Source organism: Pecten maximus, chromosome 15 (genome assembly GCF_902652985.1).
Source record: "Pecten maximus chromosome 15, xPecMax1.1, whole genome shotgun sequence".
Lineage (NCBI taxonomy): Eukaryota > Metazoa > Mollusca > Bivalvia > Pectinida > Pectinidae > Pecten > Pecten maximus.
In genome coordinates, this window is record NC_047029.1 from 28,619,988 (window position 1) to 28,638,256 (window position 18,269).

The 18,269-nt window shown below is 34.4% G+C and overlaps 1 protein-coding gene across 1 annotated transcript in view; it reads right to left on the minus strand.

Moving 5' to 3' along the window:
• Positions 1 to 17,685, minus strand: part of LOC117343365 (myeloperoxidase-like) — a 37,771-nt gene extending 20,086 nt beyond the window's left edge. The window contains exons 1-3 of the mRNA XM_033905707.1: positions 17,674 to 17,685; positions 16,883 to 17,123; positions 3,753 to 3,920 (exon numbers count right to left, since the gene is read on the minus strand). Coding sequence (XP_033761598.1) covers positions 3,753 to 3,920; positions 16,883 to 17,123; positions 17,674 to 17,685 — 421 coding nt within the window. The remainder of the gene's footprint in view (positions 1 to 3,752; positions 3,921 to 16,882; positions 17,124 to 17,673) is intronic.
• Between the last annotated feature and the right edge of the window lie 584 nt (positions 17,686 to 18,269).

Here is an 18,269-nt window from a genome sequence, read left to right on the forward strand (position 1 = left end):
TATTTATGATAGATCCTCGTATTGATCTTGATTTTTGTATACAATAGAGTATTTTATTTGTACACACAACACTAGCTCCTACGAGATCATTCTACAACAGATTAGAGTACAGCTACATTGTGTCGTTGTCCGAATTATCGTACGATCTTGCTAAATAAATATCAGACAAATTAAAGTTTTCTTTTTGTGTTCACTTTCACCATTTCAATGAATGCGATGTAATTCTGATTTAAATACTGGAATATTGTTCCTTGATCATGCCTGTTTGTTGTCAGTCAAGCCATATCGAGATCGAGATCATCACAGCGCTTGACTTCAATATACGTTTTACAAAGAAGCGTCCGAGTGACTATATCAGTATTACACATGTTTATCTGAGTATATCGGTGAATATTTTGACAGAACACGACGTGATTTCGGGTGCAATTATCAGATGTAATCTTAAAACCACGTATATCCAGCAAGTATATGATATGCAGACAAAGAGCAGGTGATTTTAATTTCATTTGAATGAATTAAAAGCGTATTACAGGCACGGGCACATGTGTGTTTGTAGAGTGATCCCCGATCTGGTAGAGGTTAACGTTTGGATAAACAAAATGTTTTAAACTCCGTTAAAGAGTTTATAATTAAAGCCAAAATACTGTAACTTCAAAGAACGATCTGGAACAAAAATTTTTATAGAGCTAAGTTTTGACGTTCGTCACATGAACGTATAGTAACATTCATCAATGTGAAGTTTATTACTTCTGAGATGCATATGGAAATACAAACGAAAAGTGACAAAGAAATCACCGTTAAAATGTGTGAACCTTACTAACAAAGTACATTGAAGTGAAATACTTATGATAATAATTGTTGAATTTTAATTATTTTTAGATAAATTTCTGTGGTACTGATCAAAGTATGAAAAGTATTTTTTAGAACATAAAAAAGACAAAAAAAAAAAAAACAACAAAAAACGAGATCAAAAACATTTGATATTACCAAATGATAATTTTCTGTATCTTATTTGATAGATATTTGTTGTGGTTAATCCTGGGTATTATTTTTTTAGTCTTAGATTTGTAGTCGACTGAAAAAGTCAGATTTAATTTTGAAAATATTAATATGCTATAACCCCTCGCAATGTCTGAAAATATTCTAAGTCCATAATAAGTACAAAAAAAGCACAATGGCATTAGCTGAAAAATTCTAAGTCCCAAAAAAGTAGGAAAAAAGTACATCCATATTTTCACAATCTTTCAAAAAAATTCTAAGTCAGATTTTAGCACAAAAAAAGTACTCTGAAAAATTTCAGAGTCCAAATAAAGTACAGAAAAAGTACCCTGAAAAATTTCTAAGTCCAGGATAAGTACAAAAAAAGTACTCTGAACAATTTCAGAGTCCAAATAAAGTACAGAAAAAGTACCCTGAAAAGTTTCTAAGTCCAGAAAAGTACAAAAAAAGTACTCTGAGAAATTTCAGAGTCCAAATTTAGTACAGAAAAAGTACTCTGAAAAATTTCTAAGTCCAGAAAAGTACAAAAAAAGTATACTTTTTTGGTACTTTTTCTAAAAAGTAGGAAAAAGTGTATACTTAAAGTAGCATAAAAGTATACTTTAGTGTGCTTTATTTCGGTATGGGATATTTCAACTTAATTGATGAAACACACAAAGAATTACTGAAAACCAAAATTAGAGCTGCTAATCAAGGCCTGGATTAGGAATGTATCGTATTGAAACTGTACTCAAGCATGTATGGTACTTCAAAACAAAAAACTTTTGTTCAGGAATCATTTGATGTTAATAAATCTTTATATGAGAAGATATACTCCTGGTATAATTATTGTAAACAATGTGATAAAGGATAACCACCACATAGCTGAATTATTCGATACGGGAAAAGAAAACTTTAAGCTTCATTTTCAACTTCAAACCTGATCACAAAGATTACACTCCATTCGATGGGATGACACATTCCCTATTCATTGTCCTTTTCCAATGTTGACCATCCAATCATACTGAACCACACAGTTGAGCAATGTAATCGTACAAATCACACACTTATGTGGAGAGAACATTTTTGGGGGTGTTATAAGATTCCATAAATTTAACTGTACGCAAGTTTGTGAAGCATTCCATATCTATATCTATATATACACCGTACGTGTATTTATTTACACATATCATAATTGGAATGATACAGAGGAGATTTGCAAGTTTTAGTTCACCTTCAGTCATAGGAGGTTTGGTTTATGTAAAATGCTATATTTACCGGGGTAATAAGTAATTTTGAGAATATATTAATGAAGCTCTATTCTGTACTTTCTACCATGATAATAAAATAAATGCTTGGGCTTATTACCAGGCTTGGGCTTATTACCAGGCTTGGGCTTATTACCAGGCTTGGGCTTATTACCAGGCTTGGGCTTATTACCAGGCTTGGGCTTATTACCAGACTTGGGCTTATTACCAGACTTGGGCTTATTACCAGATGTGGGCTTATTACCAGATGTGAGCTTATTACCAGGCTTGGGCTTATTACCAGATGTGGGCTTATTAACAAGCTTGGGCTTATTACCAGGTGTGGGCTTATTGACAGACTTGGGCTTTACCAGACATGGGGTTATTACCAGGAGTGGGGTTATTACCAGGTGTGGGCTTATTACCAGGAGTGGGCTTATTACCAGGAGTGGGCTTATTACCAGCCTTGGGCTAATATTGCCAAACATGAGCTTATTATCAGGCATGGACTTCTTCCCAGATGTGGGCTTATTACCAGGCATGGAATTATTACCAGGTATGGGCTTATTACCAGACATGGAATTATTACCAGGCATGGGCTTATTACCAGGTGTGGGCTTATACCAGACACGGGCATATTACCAAGTGTGGGCTTATACCAGACATGGGCTTATTACCAGGCGTGGACTTATTACCAGGTGTGGGCTTATTACCAGACGTGGGCTTATTACCAGACGTGGGCTTATTACCAGATGTGGGCTTATTACCAGATGTGGACTTATTATCAGATGTGGGCTTATTACCAGGTGTGGGCTTATTACCAGACATGGGCTTATTACCAGACATGGGCTTATTACCAGGTGTGGGTTTATTACCAGATGTGGGTTTATTACCAGGCATGGAATTATTACCAGGTATGGGCTTATTACCAGACATGGAATTATAACCAGGCATGGGCTTACTACCAGGCATGGGCTTATTACCAGACATGGGCTTATTACCAGACATGGGCTTGTTACCAGGCGTGGGCTTATTACCAGACGTGGGCTTATTACCAGACATGGGCTTAATACAAGATGTGGGCTTATTACCAGACATGGGCTTATTACCAGATGTGGGCTTATTACCAGATGTGGACTTATTATCAGATGTGGGCTTATTACCAGGTGTGGGCTTATTGCCAGGTGTGGGCTTATTACCAGACATGGGCTTATTACCAGGTGTGGGCTTATTACTCAGATGATGTTGTTTTTAAAAAAAATTTCAAAACATATCACCTCTATGACCTTGAAAGTAGGTGTCACAATGGAAAGTGTGGCTAATAAGTATACAATAAATGCATATTGTATTCATAATCTTTTTTGGGCAACATATTAACTTGCACAAATAATTGGAATCTGCGACTATCACAGGATTGTAAAATAGCATTTGTTGGTTATTTTACTCAACAGGCCAATAGCTATGGGGTGGGCTTATAACTGGGCATGGGTTAACTGCCAAATGAGTATACAAGTTCAACATGCTTACCATCAACATAGTAGATTCTGAACTGGCGATTCTCCTGGTAGGTCTTGTCAGCTTCATCGTGGACATATTTTATGAGTTCCTCTATTGACTTTGCAATATTTTCTTGGTAGGAATGTACACATGTTAAGGAACAGACTCCGATCACCAGGAGAACTTCCCTATACATCACTAAAAGAACAAATACATACAGGATTTAGATTCATGATCAGATACAAATCAGATTTAATTTTAGCCCAATTCCAAAACACATGATTGTCAGTATCAGTAAACATGAGTTACAGAACTTGTAAGCAAAGAAGTATAATCTGTTAATCATTCCTCTACCCAGTAACTGGGTTTTACCATCTAGAATAATACAATAGATCATGAAATGCATGTTTAAATAAAATATTGATATTGCCAAACTTGCTTCAGAACCGAACAGTATTCCTGTCAATCAATGAATATAAATAATACTTACTAATCATATAAAAAACAAACCGTTGAAAGCCTGAATTTTAAACATTTAACACAGAGATCAAATGATGTTTTGTTTTAAAACTAATTTTCAACACATATCTCACCTCTATGACCTTGAAAGGTATGTGGCTAATAAATATACAATAAAAACATGAATACAATGTACTCAGATTTGGACTAATTTTCACGTATAACGAAACAAGAGGCCCATGGGTCTTAACGGTCGCCAGAGTTTTGAAATATTTCTGTCAATTTGACCCTTTTTGAACCATCAGCCCCTGGCGGTCAGGCCAACATCAAACTACCTTCCAAAACTGCTAATTCACAGAAATAACTCCAAAAGAAATCCAACAAATAAAAGTCAAAAATGTGATGGAAACAAAAATAAAGTTTACCCCCTCCCCAGGGCAAACGTTTAAATACCTATGCAGACAAATGGAAGTTACTAGTAAATACAGAAAAAACTAAGATTGTTATTTTTCGTAATGGCAGCATAGTTAAAGTGAACGAAACTTGGACTTTCAATGGGGAATTGCTTTCAGTAGTTGATCAGTTTTGTTATTTAGGTGCCCTCTTCCGATTCAACAATAAATTTAGTTTTATGTCTAAACATGTGGCTGAACAAGGACGAAAAGTTCTTTTTGCTCTTCGCTCCAAATGTAATAATATGAATTTGAATATCAAAACTATGTTGCACCTTTTTGATACATATGTCGGAAGTATTCTTTTTTATGCCTGTGAAATATGGGGAATTATTAAAGATTTGGAATTTTGCAAAAATTTACTTGGTGTAAAGAAATCTACATGTAACGCTATGGTATACGTTGAACTTGGTCGCCAACCGCTTGCTAATTGTTTAGGATGTTGAAATATTGGTTTAAATTATTAAATTCGGATAATTGTATCTTAACTGAGGCGTATGACTTTCTTAACAGGGAAACGGAGAAGGAACATCCTAATCAAAATTGGTTAGTTTTTCTAAAACAAAAATTATTTGAGCTAGGTTTTGGTTATGTCTGGGCGAGACAGACACCCACCGACATTTATATTTTGCCTCTAATCAAACAGAGAATTGAAGATCAGGCCAATCAAAATTTATTTAATTTAATACAAACTTCGAGTAAATGTGAACTCTATAGGCATATGGTTGATAAGGTGGCCTTACAATTCTATCTGACTAAATCATTACCAAAACTATGAAGAATTATGATTACTAAATTTCGTCTATCTGCCCATAATTTAGCTGTAGAATCCGGAAGATACAGGAATATAGAAAGGTGTTACAGATATTGTCCATATTGTAATTCATTAGATGTTGAAGATGAATATCATTTTCTACTTGTCTGTCATTGTTATACTGATATTAGGAAGAAATATATAAAGAAATATTTTTGGCATAAGCCATATCAGTTCTCAAAGTTATCGAATTATTAAACTCAAGAAGTCAGAAAGAATTGAATTTGTTAGGAAGATTTATTTCAGAAGCCTATAAACGTAGAATTGTGTAACTATATTATTACTGCAATGTATTTTTCAAAGTGCTGCTCTCTGTCCGATATTTTTATGTGTTTATGTTCAATCTGTCCGTTCGTCCGCCTGTTCCATTATTTTGATACCTGTACAGGTGTAAGGATTAACCGTTCAATTTCGATATACCTTAGTACATATAACTACATATTAATTCAAAGTATTATCTAAGGATTATATGTATGAAATTTCACATCATTACTCTAGGTGGAAAATGTGTACCGCTTTAGTATTATGTAACATGTACACTGTAGAGTGTGAGATTTTGTGTGAATGTATCATGTATATGTATATATATGTTTGTGAAAAACCGAAAGGCCTAAGGTAATAAAAGAATTGAATATTTATCTTAACTTGAGACCCCAGGGTCACGAAATTAACAATTTTGTTAAAACACTCCGAGACCCTCCTATCTAAGAAAAGCCCCTGGGGGTCAGCCAGGGCCAACATGTGCATACCATCAAACTCTCATCCAATGCCGATATATGTTAACCATGCATGCTACAATATATTCTGGTAGAAATTAAATAAATGATAGTCAAAAATAAGATTTCCCTATATAAACTATAGTTTACACCTTTCCATACCAAAGGACAACTTTAGACCCCAAGGGTCATGAAATTCAGAGTTTTAGTGAAGCATCTCAAGACCTTTCCATCTGAGGAATATTTGATTCTATCAGATCTGAGAAGATTTTTGAAATCTTAATCAATTTGACAACCCTTTTTAGTCCCACACCTCAGGCCCCTGGCATGGTGAGTTGGGACAATATAATTCACAATTTGACAACCCTTTTTAGTCCCACACCTCAGGCCCCTGGCATGGTGAGTTGGGACAATATAATTCACAATTTGACAACCCTTTTTAGTCCCACACCTCAGGCCCCTGGCATGGTGAGTTGGGACAATATAATTCACAATTTGACAACCCTTTTTAGTCCCACACCTCAGGCCCCTGGCATGGGGAGTTGGGACAATATAATTCACAATTTGACAACCCTTTTTAGTCCCACACCTCAGGCCCCTGGCATGGTGAGTTGGGACAATATAATTCACAATTTGGTTCGCCTTTTACCCATGGAAGCTTCCTGCCATATTTCATCGAATTTGGTTCAGCAGTTTTGCAGAAGTCAAAAATAATGTTTTTTTACAAATCGTGGCTAAATCATCTCTAGGGACTTAGTTTCATGGTCATATCTTTGAAACCATGGAGATCCCCACCCTATAACCATATATAGCATTGTTGGGCATTAAGAGATAAACACAACCCCGTTGTAAAAATGGACCCTGGGGTCGTATTTATTATATATGTCACCGGGGTGTGGAAATATTACCAGAGACAGAAGTAGTTCGTTTGATGGTTTAATATCAGATCATAAAACCTACAAAGACAAGACAAACATTTACTCACAAAGTCTTCCAAATCGAACACACTCACCCAGTCTCGAACGCGAGTTCCACACACCATTCACCATTACTACAATGTCAACTTACCAGGCTTCTATATGGCGACAATTCAACTCGGTCATCTCTCGATGACCGATGCTAGCTAGTGCTTTGCGCTGCTGGACCGCTTGCGCCGACGTCCAGCAATAGAATGATAGCTATAGGTAGAGAGATAGAAAGCCAGAAAGGAAGTTACGTAAACAGGTGTGGGAACGCAACGAGCGTGCAAAGCAAGTGCAGGTGTTAATTGCTGAGTTGCGTTCATGCTGATGTCCATGTCACGTCGGACTGGTCCGGCTACTTTGTACACATACCTTACATTCCACAAGACAGGTACTTTGACAGGATAATATAAACAACATGTCACGTACACAGGGACTTGACGCACACATACACAATGAATACTTATGTATACCTGGACAGGTATACAACGTACAATACGTATACTATGTTATATATATATGAATATGTATATAACACCTGGGTTACATATATATTATTTATTCAATGCTCACGACATAATTTTTGCTTTAAAGGGTCTTATATAACAAGTAACATCTTGATAATTTATTATAACGGGCCTTATATAACGTAACATCTTACTAGTTTCCTATATAACATTTTTATTGGTTTATTGATAATGTATTTTATGAAATTGGATTATTTTGTGGTTTTTTTTGTCTTCTATCAATCAATTTAGGCCAACCTACCTCACTGTACAGATTTTCAATATTAGTTAATATTTACCTTAGCACCAGTAACTATTCTGGCAGCTTCTAAATCTACACCTTCAAGCTTTTGTACATATTTGTATGAGATATAGTCCCAAACAATATCAGCATACTCTAGTATAGGGCCAATAAATAAAATATACATTTTGTAAAGAACATCTACCTAATTTGAATTCGAGTGATTTAATTATCTGATTTGCTAGCTTTACTTGTGATATAATTAACATGATCTAAGCAATAACCATTTTCTGAGAACATTGCACCACGGTGTTTGTAAAATGATACATCTGTTTTCATAATTCATTTGTAGAACAGGATGATTCAGATCAGTATATTTCCTACTAATTATCATACTTTCTGTCTTTTTTTGGATTAAATTCCACTAACCATTGTTTCGACCAGGTTGATATTTTATATAAATCACTATTCATAATCATAGCTCCACTATTTGCAAAGCTTTTTCTGGATGCTTTTTTGAGCCTTTAATGGACCCCTGATTTCCAATAGAAATTATTTCATATTTAAGCCAAATTCCAAAAATTTGCCCTTTACTCCTGAAAAAGTCTCAATTCATCAATTTTCTTCCCGAAATGTGACAAAACAGCCCCTTCCTAATCCTGTGAGCCCTGATTTGGACAATCGACTAGAAAATTAGCAAGATGTTGCATGTTTCACAAGTAAAAATGTTGATTGTGTAGCAGGGTCATGCGGTATGCCATCATTACAGCTGGGAGTACATCTATCCAGTCAGTCTGTTGCCCGGTGCAGTAAGTTCGAAGTCCTTGCAGAATCACGCTATTCATCCTTTCACACACAGCATTCACCATTCTACCCCTTATTTGGAAAAGACATGAGAATGCCGATAGACGCAACATTAATACCAAAACAATCTTTACCAGTAGACTTTCGTCATCAGCTCACCCAGCATTTGAAAAATTTAGAGAAATCAAGAGAATTAGCAAAAGAAAACATGAAAATTGCTCAGCATCACTATAAAAGACAACATGACAAGAGGGCGGAAAAAAACAAAGTTTAGAGTAGGTGACAGAGTTTGGCTTTACTGTACCCAAGTACCAAAAGGACATGCTCCTAAACTACACAAAAAGTGGATAGGACCGTACAACATTGAGAGCAGCTACCCAAACAACACATTCAAACTCGGGCGTTGTTCAAATAACAAACAAGTCAGATCTCGGGTAAATGCAAACAGGCTAAAGCCATATTTTGATCCTGTGTGACGCCCAACGAACCCTCCACAAGATTATGTGGACGACACAGATGAAGCAGAATTGAATGCAGAAGAATTGGATGAACCAGAAATCCAACATGACAATAGGAACCAAGCTCCTGATACAGCGCCATCACAGCCTGATGTCGACAACAATGTACAAACACAGCAGCATTCATCACAGGATGATACTCAGGCAATTCCTCCATCAGCAACTATGGATAACCCCAGCCAAATTGCTAAGAAGAAGAAACAGTCTATACCAGACTACTCTGTAAAGAATGTCGCACCAAAGCCACTTCCAGCCGACCAAATTGAGAAAATACTTTGTTCAAAAAGATCAGGTGACAAGCTATGGTATAGAATTCTTTATAAAGACAGATGATACCAAGTGCTTGGCTAATATCAGAGTTAGCGCCTGCTGAAATGAGAATCCACTTCCATGAAAACAAGAATATGACTGGAAAAGCTCGAAAGCGACCTTTAAGACAAAACCAATTCTTTCAGCAAAGAGTAAACAGCATCAATCTTGTCAACAAGCAGAATTCACACAAAAGAGGTTTAAGATGTCCCAATATCATGAAACACTTCAATAAGCCTGACTGCTTTAAATGCAGCAGAGTTACAGCGATACGTCTGTCTCCGGGACCTATAAAAGCCAAAATATATTGCAACGACACAAGACAAGAATCTCCTTTCGTTCCCATCGATAGAGTACCAAAACTGTTATTGTCATATTTCATCAGAAAAATTGGAAAAGACTTGACCAGACTCAAATTGCAGTACCACAACTCACGGATATCCAACCCAAGAGAACACATAGTGTATCATAACAATCGGAAGAACTTCTTAGGAGTTATCCCAAATACTCTATCCAATCTTCTCACATGTTTTCATGGGTGCAGCCATTTTCATAACAAGTAAACAGTCCGAGGAGTTCCGATTTTTACTCGTATCCTACACTAGCACTCCTCGGATGTTTTCCTATTGTCTACACTAAACTAGGGCTGTTGTGCGGTTTTATCACGTTTTAATTGTGTTATGGCACGTGCACAAATAATACATTTGTACGAAGACACGGAAAATATTTTGATGGAAACTATGGATATAATGATGTAACAGTTGTAAAGTTGTTCTTGCTGCATATCCCACTGGAAAGACTCAGGTAGGAATTTACTCATATTTACTCTGTTTATAATTTCATTAGGTACATGTTGTGTTTCTTCTTTTATTGTAAAATAAAATATATATGTATATATATAAAGTTACCTCTTCAAATTCCATATTCAAGTTCCGTAATGTGAACAAAAACTCATTTGCGTTTGTATTGAGAACGTATACTATGTATAATGGAGAGATGTGTCGCTATGCGCGTGTATCGATAGACTGATACTTGTCTCAATGAACGCACACGCTTTTATAGCGGCTCGTATCTACGCATTACAAAAAACAAAAATGTCTGCCGTCCTTAGATACGACACAACCATAATTGGGGGATGTCTCGGAAACGACTTTTGGAAATCTGTACATGTATTATTTTTTTTTAATCTCAATTGGATGCTTTTTCACTTGCACTGTCAGCTTTAAATTGCTAGTAGACAACATAATATGAAGACTCATTATCAGACATTCTTTTTACTTATATAAAATTTCTGTAATATTTCAGTTAATCTGGTTATATAAGCATAGGTAAAGCTTATTCTAAGAATGTAGGTAATTATAAGGTACCAGTTAATTTTTGTTAGACTAGGTATAAAGCAAAAAAAAATTTCACATTGCACCTATGCATTAAAGAATTTACACATTTAAAAAAAATCAACAACAACAAAACTACAAAATGATCAGTCACATACCATGTAACTACATGTATGATAGGTCCCTCCCGCCAACCCCCATCTATTTTTCAAAGAAAAGAAATATTCAGGAAAATGTTATACATTATATATGACATAGTTTCCTAATAATGTCACATGTTTGTTTGAGAATATTTGCAAAAACATATATGTAATGGTCAATATTAACTGGAACTGTAAATTCTGTATATTGAAACGTAAGATGTTATTGCATTGCAGACCTATAATGACTGTCATTCCAGGAACTATGAAGAAGTTCTACATGTACATTTGTGACACTCGGAAGTAAGGAAATGTTATTTCTAAGCAGTTTTTAATCCTAAATATGCAATTGTATGGATATAGTGGACAAAGCATCCGAAGAAATGGTGGACAAAGCATCCGAAGATATGGTGGACAAAGCATCCAAAGATATGATGGACAAAGCATCCGAAGAAATGGTGGACAAAGCATCCGAAGATATGGTGGACAAAGCATCCAAAGATATAGTGGACAAACCATCCGAAGATATGGTGGACAAAGCATCCAAAGATATGGTGGACAAACCATCCAAACATATAGTGGACAAACCATCCGAACATATAGTGGACAAAGTACCTAAGAGATGGTGAATTCAGTGCCTACTAATTGAAAATGGCTGACATTTTATAACTCTATAATTACAGAGTTTATAATGTATAAATTATATAGTGAGGAAGAACTATGAGAAAATTATCTCAAAAACAGTTATGATCATGATAACTACTTACAAGTGATTTGTGTCTGCGTTGATTGATTTATTAAGTGATGATTTAATATGCTGTTCAGTTTATAGAATATTCAAATTCATTTTATTGTGTAAATATATGTTAAATGTGCCAGTGTATAAGCTTGTATCAGGTATTTCAATGAGTTATAATCATGAAAAAAAAAAATGAAATGTACATATACTTCATACCTGACAATTTGCTTGCTATATAGTAAAATTGTATAATGACTTGCTGTTAAGTCTTTGGATAAAATAATGAATGTGGAGTGTGGGAGCTTTAAAACTCAAGTATGTGAATATTGAGAGATAAATATATAGGAGACAGTGAAACCTACCTATAGAATATATATAAATATCTTATAGACATATTTTTGTTTTTCTAAATAATTGTTACTTATAAATTATTATATATATAGAAGGAGTCGAATTGTTTTTGCAATTTTTTTTTCTGTAAAGAAAATAATAGACATGTTTTTAGGAATTATTTTCCTTTTTAATACGTTTATTGTGAAACATATTATAATTTAGCCTGTGCTTGTTTTATGTTGGACTGGTCATCCTTCATTTGATTTGCACATATTGGATTTGGGTTGATCTGACCAATCAATTCAATTCTCAATTTCAAAATTCTACAATATTTTAAATATTAATTTTTTTTATATAGTAACTATACTTTAGAACACATAACTTTATTTGATTTTTGTTAGATTTGGGACAAATCTAGGTGAAGTAGAGGAGAGTTTCACAAGTAAAAATGTTGATTTTAGAATTTTGGAAATAACTTGTATAGAACCCTACAAAACAGGAAATATTTGGTTTAGGTTTCCTTTGATGTTTAAGAAGTGTCATAGTAAGTAAGGTATGTCTCAATTGAATTAAGTCTTTAATTGACTCTGTAAACCGGTCACAGGTAATCTACAGATGACTTATACAATTGCTCAATAGAAATAAGAATTTCACTTAAGTGAAAAAAGAATTTCACTTAAGTGAAAAAAACATAATGCAAATAATTTATTCACCTTAAGGTGAAAAGAATTTCACTTAAGTGAAATAAAACATAATGCAAATAAATGTTAATATCCCTTAAGACGAAAAGAATTTCACTTAAGTGAAAAAAATTATGTGCAGACATAATGCAAAACACTTGTCCCATAAGTGAAATTCTTTTCATCTTAAGGTAAATAAAACCGACCATATGTCCATAAAGTCACTCTGTCCTCCTATCCACCCCATGGTATAATGGAATGAACCCTCCCCTTGGACCTGTCAACTAAGAAACAGCGTGAGTAAACTTCAACTTTGATACGTTCTTATCACTTACCATAATGGAAATAAATAAAACATATATTTAATGGAAATAAAACATAAGTGAAAGTAAATCATATGGGAAATAGTATTGATTTTATTAACAACAAATGAAGTAGAGAAAAGGTCTTGAATTGGTCAGAAATTAGACACCCAATGCTTGGTCAATATATGGACTAGTCCATATCTGATTCATGAGAGTGGGTGTCCGATTTACTCAACAGCAGCATTTGCATTATGTTTTATTTCACTTCAGTGAAAAAGATTTTCCCTTAAGATGAATAAAATTTATTTCACTTAAGTGAAATTCTTTTTCACTTAGGTGAAATAAAACATAATGCAAAACAAGAATTATCTTTAAAAAAGATAAACGGCATAGTTTTAATGCTGGTGGTTATAATGTAAAACTACTGGTGAAATAAATTAATGAACTACATTTTAATTAATAAATACGCAGTTTCAGCACGGATAACAAAATTATATCAGTTTGAATCATTTTTGGTGATAATAGGACTGCAAATGTGTCATTTGAATAGATGCATCCACTTATTCAGCTTGCATTCAATTTAAAAGGGACATCACGATAAACGTTGCAATTTTCACTGAATGTACGCGTTTTGTTCTTTTCCAGTTATGTTTCTGTGCTGTCCCAATGTTCACAGTCAATCCCTATGTCCAGCTTGACCACTCGATTTAGTTGGGAATCCCCCTCTTAATTTAGCGCGGAAATTATTTTAAAATTATTACGTGACTGTTTTGAAATCGTGGCAACACAAACAGACGATAGTTTACAAGGCGATATCTATATTCCGTCTGGGTTAGTTGGATAACGATATTATACAGTGGTTTAACTCTTTACGTACTCATTCAAATTTCGCGGTCGCTACCGGAAGTGAATGCTGGGTAGGTCCTTTGTGTATTGGAGCATATGGCTATCACATCAGACGTCGATAAAACGATCTTTTACTGATCTTTTACTGTTGTATAATGCTTAATATTAAATGAAGTTTATCATATGGAACAAGTACTGAGTACGGAAACTCTTTTACCCAATTTTTCCTTTAAAATACGGCGAAATCACCAGGCAGAATCGCGGGAAATGACATGTTAATCGGCACATGTGTCACACATGTGCAAGAAATCACGTAGCCAAAACATCGTTTTTTCGGTGTGTAAAAATATTTTACGTATTTCTTACTTATTTTGATGATAAATGTTACTCAATTATATATATATTATCGTTTTTAATTGTTTTATTGTGTTTAACACCTCAACAATCTCGCAGAAAACGAAAGTAAATTTGAGGCCGCCATTTTGTAGCTATGTAAACAGCTCTGCATGAACCGGCGGAATTCTTTGAAATAGACAATCTTAACGAATGAATTATGCTTCTGGTACGTAAAATATACCATCAATACAATATTTACATTGCTTTTTATTTCTTAAAAACATCATTTCCGTGTCAATTCCTTCGTATGACTATGCTAAACCAGCAAGTAATATCAACATCTTTCGCGATGTTTTACGACGATTTGAGTCGTCACAAAGGATGGAAGGCATGTTAATTGTGACGTGTGTAGTCGTCATGAAGGATACAAGAGCACGTTTTTGTGACGTCTGTAGTCGTCGTGAGTACGGAAAGAGTTAAATGTTAAATAACATGTTCTGTATATATTACGGCACACATATTTATGTGTAAATAAGTGTAAACACTGTTCATGTAGTATAGTGACAGTAGCGATGTACTGGTACAGACTGTGTAAATATTACCGAGCTTGTGGAACTATTACAGAGTTTGTGTTAATATTACAGAGTTGTGTAAATAATACCGAGATTGTCATGACCTACTATCAAACAATCAAGCAGAATACGAGCGGCGTCCATATTACTGCTGTTTTCATGTTTGAACTGTTACAATCCATTGTACTGCTTCCCAAGTTTAATTCTAGGATTATGTTTGACCCATTTCCCTCTTATTCTCTTCATTGCCAAAGCTGTTATCGTTTCCAACCGCAGTCGATTCACAATGGAAGCCATTTTTGTTTCCATGTATTTTAGTTTGTTGTGCGCATGCATTTATCGTATATATGTCACAAAATTTGCATATTCAGAGTGATAACCTTTTAATAATTGATAATTGATGTTTTTATGTACATACATCATCAAATTCGAATGGCTATTGTTCAGAAGGTTATTTTTTTAAAAGATATACCCAATAATATGATAGAAAATACAAAATAAATATTGGTTTACAGTGAGGTCCCTTTAACTTTGTTTCGTTTTAAACTGTATATCTGCATTTTGCATTGACCGCTACATTGACCAATCACGTACTTTTCTTGACAGAAACGCCACCTGTCGCGTCATATCCGGGGCCAAAACAAAATTCAATTTTCAATTTTCAATTTTATTCACTTTAGGCCATACAGCCTATCAGTATATACAGAATTCATTAGTAACATCGATAATACAGAATATGGCATGCAGTAACTATGCTAATATGACTTACAAGAACACAAAATATGGCAAAAATTAGTTAAGTCAATGTATATCCGTACAAAAATTACATTCAATATTTTCTGTAATTCATCTACATAATCAGAACATAAGATGTAGAACCATGTAATAACAGAATCATAAACAATTAAACCATACATTTTTATTGTTAAGATTCCATAAATAGTGGTCTGTCCGGAAGGAGAACATTAAATATTACTGATCGGTCAGAGAGCCGTGTCTATGTGAAATAAGATACACACTGACGGATTAAGTTAAACAATTCTACGCTTGAAAGCTTCAATAATAAATTTACCTAACAAGTTTAATTCCTTTAGATTGTTTGATTTTAATAATTCAATAACCTTCAAAACTGAAGGTTTATCCCAGAAACACTTTTTGATATATTTGTTCCTGATATCAGCGTAGCACTGGCATACAAGAAGAAAATGATATTCATCTTCAACATCTAAAACATTACAGTTTAAACAATATCTAAAACGTCTATCAATATTCCTGTATCTTCCGGATTCGATTGCTAAATTGTGTGATGCGAGTCGTAATTTGGTTATCATAACTCTTCGCTGTTTTGGAAGAGATTTAGTTAAATACGATTGTAACATTACCTTGTCAACCATGTGCTTATAAAGATCGCATTTGTTCCGACATATTAATTGAATTGAACAAAATTAGACGGCTATGCCGAAAAAAGTCTTTTAACCTTAAGGTAAAAAGTATTTCACTTTTAAGTGAAATAAATTTGAAGCATATTTTACCTTTACTCCTATAACATAAGAGGCCGCTGGTCGGCTCTTTTTCTATCGGATATTATTTTGCCGACTGCGCCTGTCAAAAGTATCTCGCCGTGTAAAACCTCTAACATTGTTGGAGTAATTTTACCTTAAGAGGAAATGGGATTAAATGTTAAAACGGCTTGCCATAGGTATCCACATTAATGTTTTCTGGTGTATCGAAAGAATTTATAGAATAAAGTATTTACAGAATAATAAGAATTTATAGAATAATTTGCAATAAAAAGATGCATCAAGATTACTTTATATTTTTTAAGGTTTAAAATCGCCAGTTTCCTTTTTTTGTGACCAAGAATGTGAATTCTTGTTCGGCCAGAGGATAGTTTGTTTTCATACCATTTTTCAACCGAATTTATTTAGAAGTTAATCGATTTTTATTCAAATATAATATGAATATTGCTTATTACACAGTGCAGTTTTTGGAAACCTGTGCAGTCCAAATTATGTGCAAAACGGCGCTATTTTATAAGAACATTTCATATAGTTAAAAAAAATGATGCGATTAAAATATAATATATGGTCTTACCTTGAAAGTATTTATCAGTGCCTCGGGTACGAAAGAATTCTGGACTGTTCTGACCTTCTTTACGGACGGTTCTGCGGATTGTTCTGACCTTCTTTACGGACGGTTCTGCGGACTGTTCTGACCTTCTCCAGTGGTCTAATGTCCTAACGCTGTACTCAAAGTATTTATGCTCGGAGTTGAAGAGCACGTGACGGGCGCTATATACATTTTCACGAGAATCACGTGATTCCTCAATAGTCAACTAATTACAGTAGGCACAGGGATACGTCATACACTATTAAATTTTCCCGCGTTTCGCTAGTATAAGCCGGGAAAATGTTGTATAAACGGCTGGTGCCGTACGTGTAATAGATCACGTGATACAGGTGAAATAGGGTATTGTAGTAAGGTGAAATATCATTATCTAGCTGCCCACAGTACGTTCAACACCAAAACTTGACAAGTTTTGCAATGCACTTGTATTCGTTATATATATATATACAAATGTATATATAAATTTTATTGTGTAATAGTATAATTTCCGAATATTTTTTATATGTGCTGTACATCTTGGTGATTAGGGGTAAAACATTTGTTTCAATATTTTTGTCCATCCCGGATCAGTCCAAGGTTTTCCAGAGTTTTTTTATATACATATTTCAAAAAGAACGATTTATTCTGAAACATACTATTGAGAAAAATATGTTTTTATCTCTGGTTTTTAGCCCAGGACTCTATCTTTAATTTCAATTTCTACAACAAACGTCACATATGAGGATAGGAGTGGAAGCGAGGGACGGGTATATATATACGTGCGAGGTCATGTTACATTTGTAATTTGCTCAAAATGCAAAATTAAAATAAACTCTTGCTACCGTACTCTACGCGGCAGGCTAGTCGGCAAAATGTAGTATTTGTGTCGGTGACCGTGTTGTTTATAATGGAGTAGATAGAGGAGTTTGATACTATGATTTATACCAGTTATTATCACAGGTGCTTGGCCCAAATTCACATTCCATATGGTCCATATAATTACTATAGAGATCGTAGATTGGGAATATTTATACCCAGTCCCCGTGATTATTAAATATGAGGCCATTTCCACCCAAAAAACGAAATAAGGACAATTGAGTTAAATTTTACTTTAAAAAAATCAAGCCTGGCAGAAAATTAGAGTAAAATGATGCCATTACACTATTCATCCGCTATGTTGTCTTTCGTTATTTCATAGTAGAAATCCTGCAATTATCATGTCACGAGAATTGTTTACATTAAAAATCCAGACTTCGAACATTAATGGCCGACATGTTGAATAAAACTTTGTCATTAAAATGTCGTTAAAAGATATTTTGATTTGCTTTTTTAGTTTGTATTAATTGAGTTTTAAACAGGTGTTCTTTTCTATATA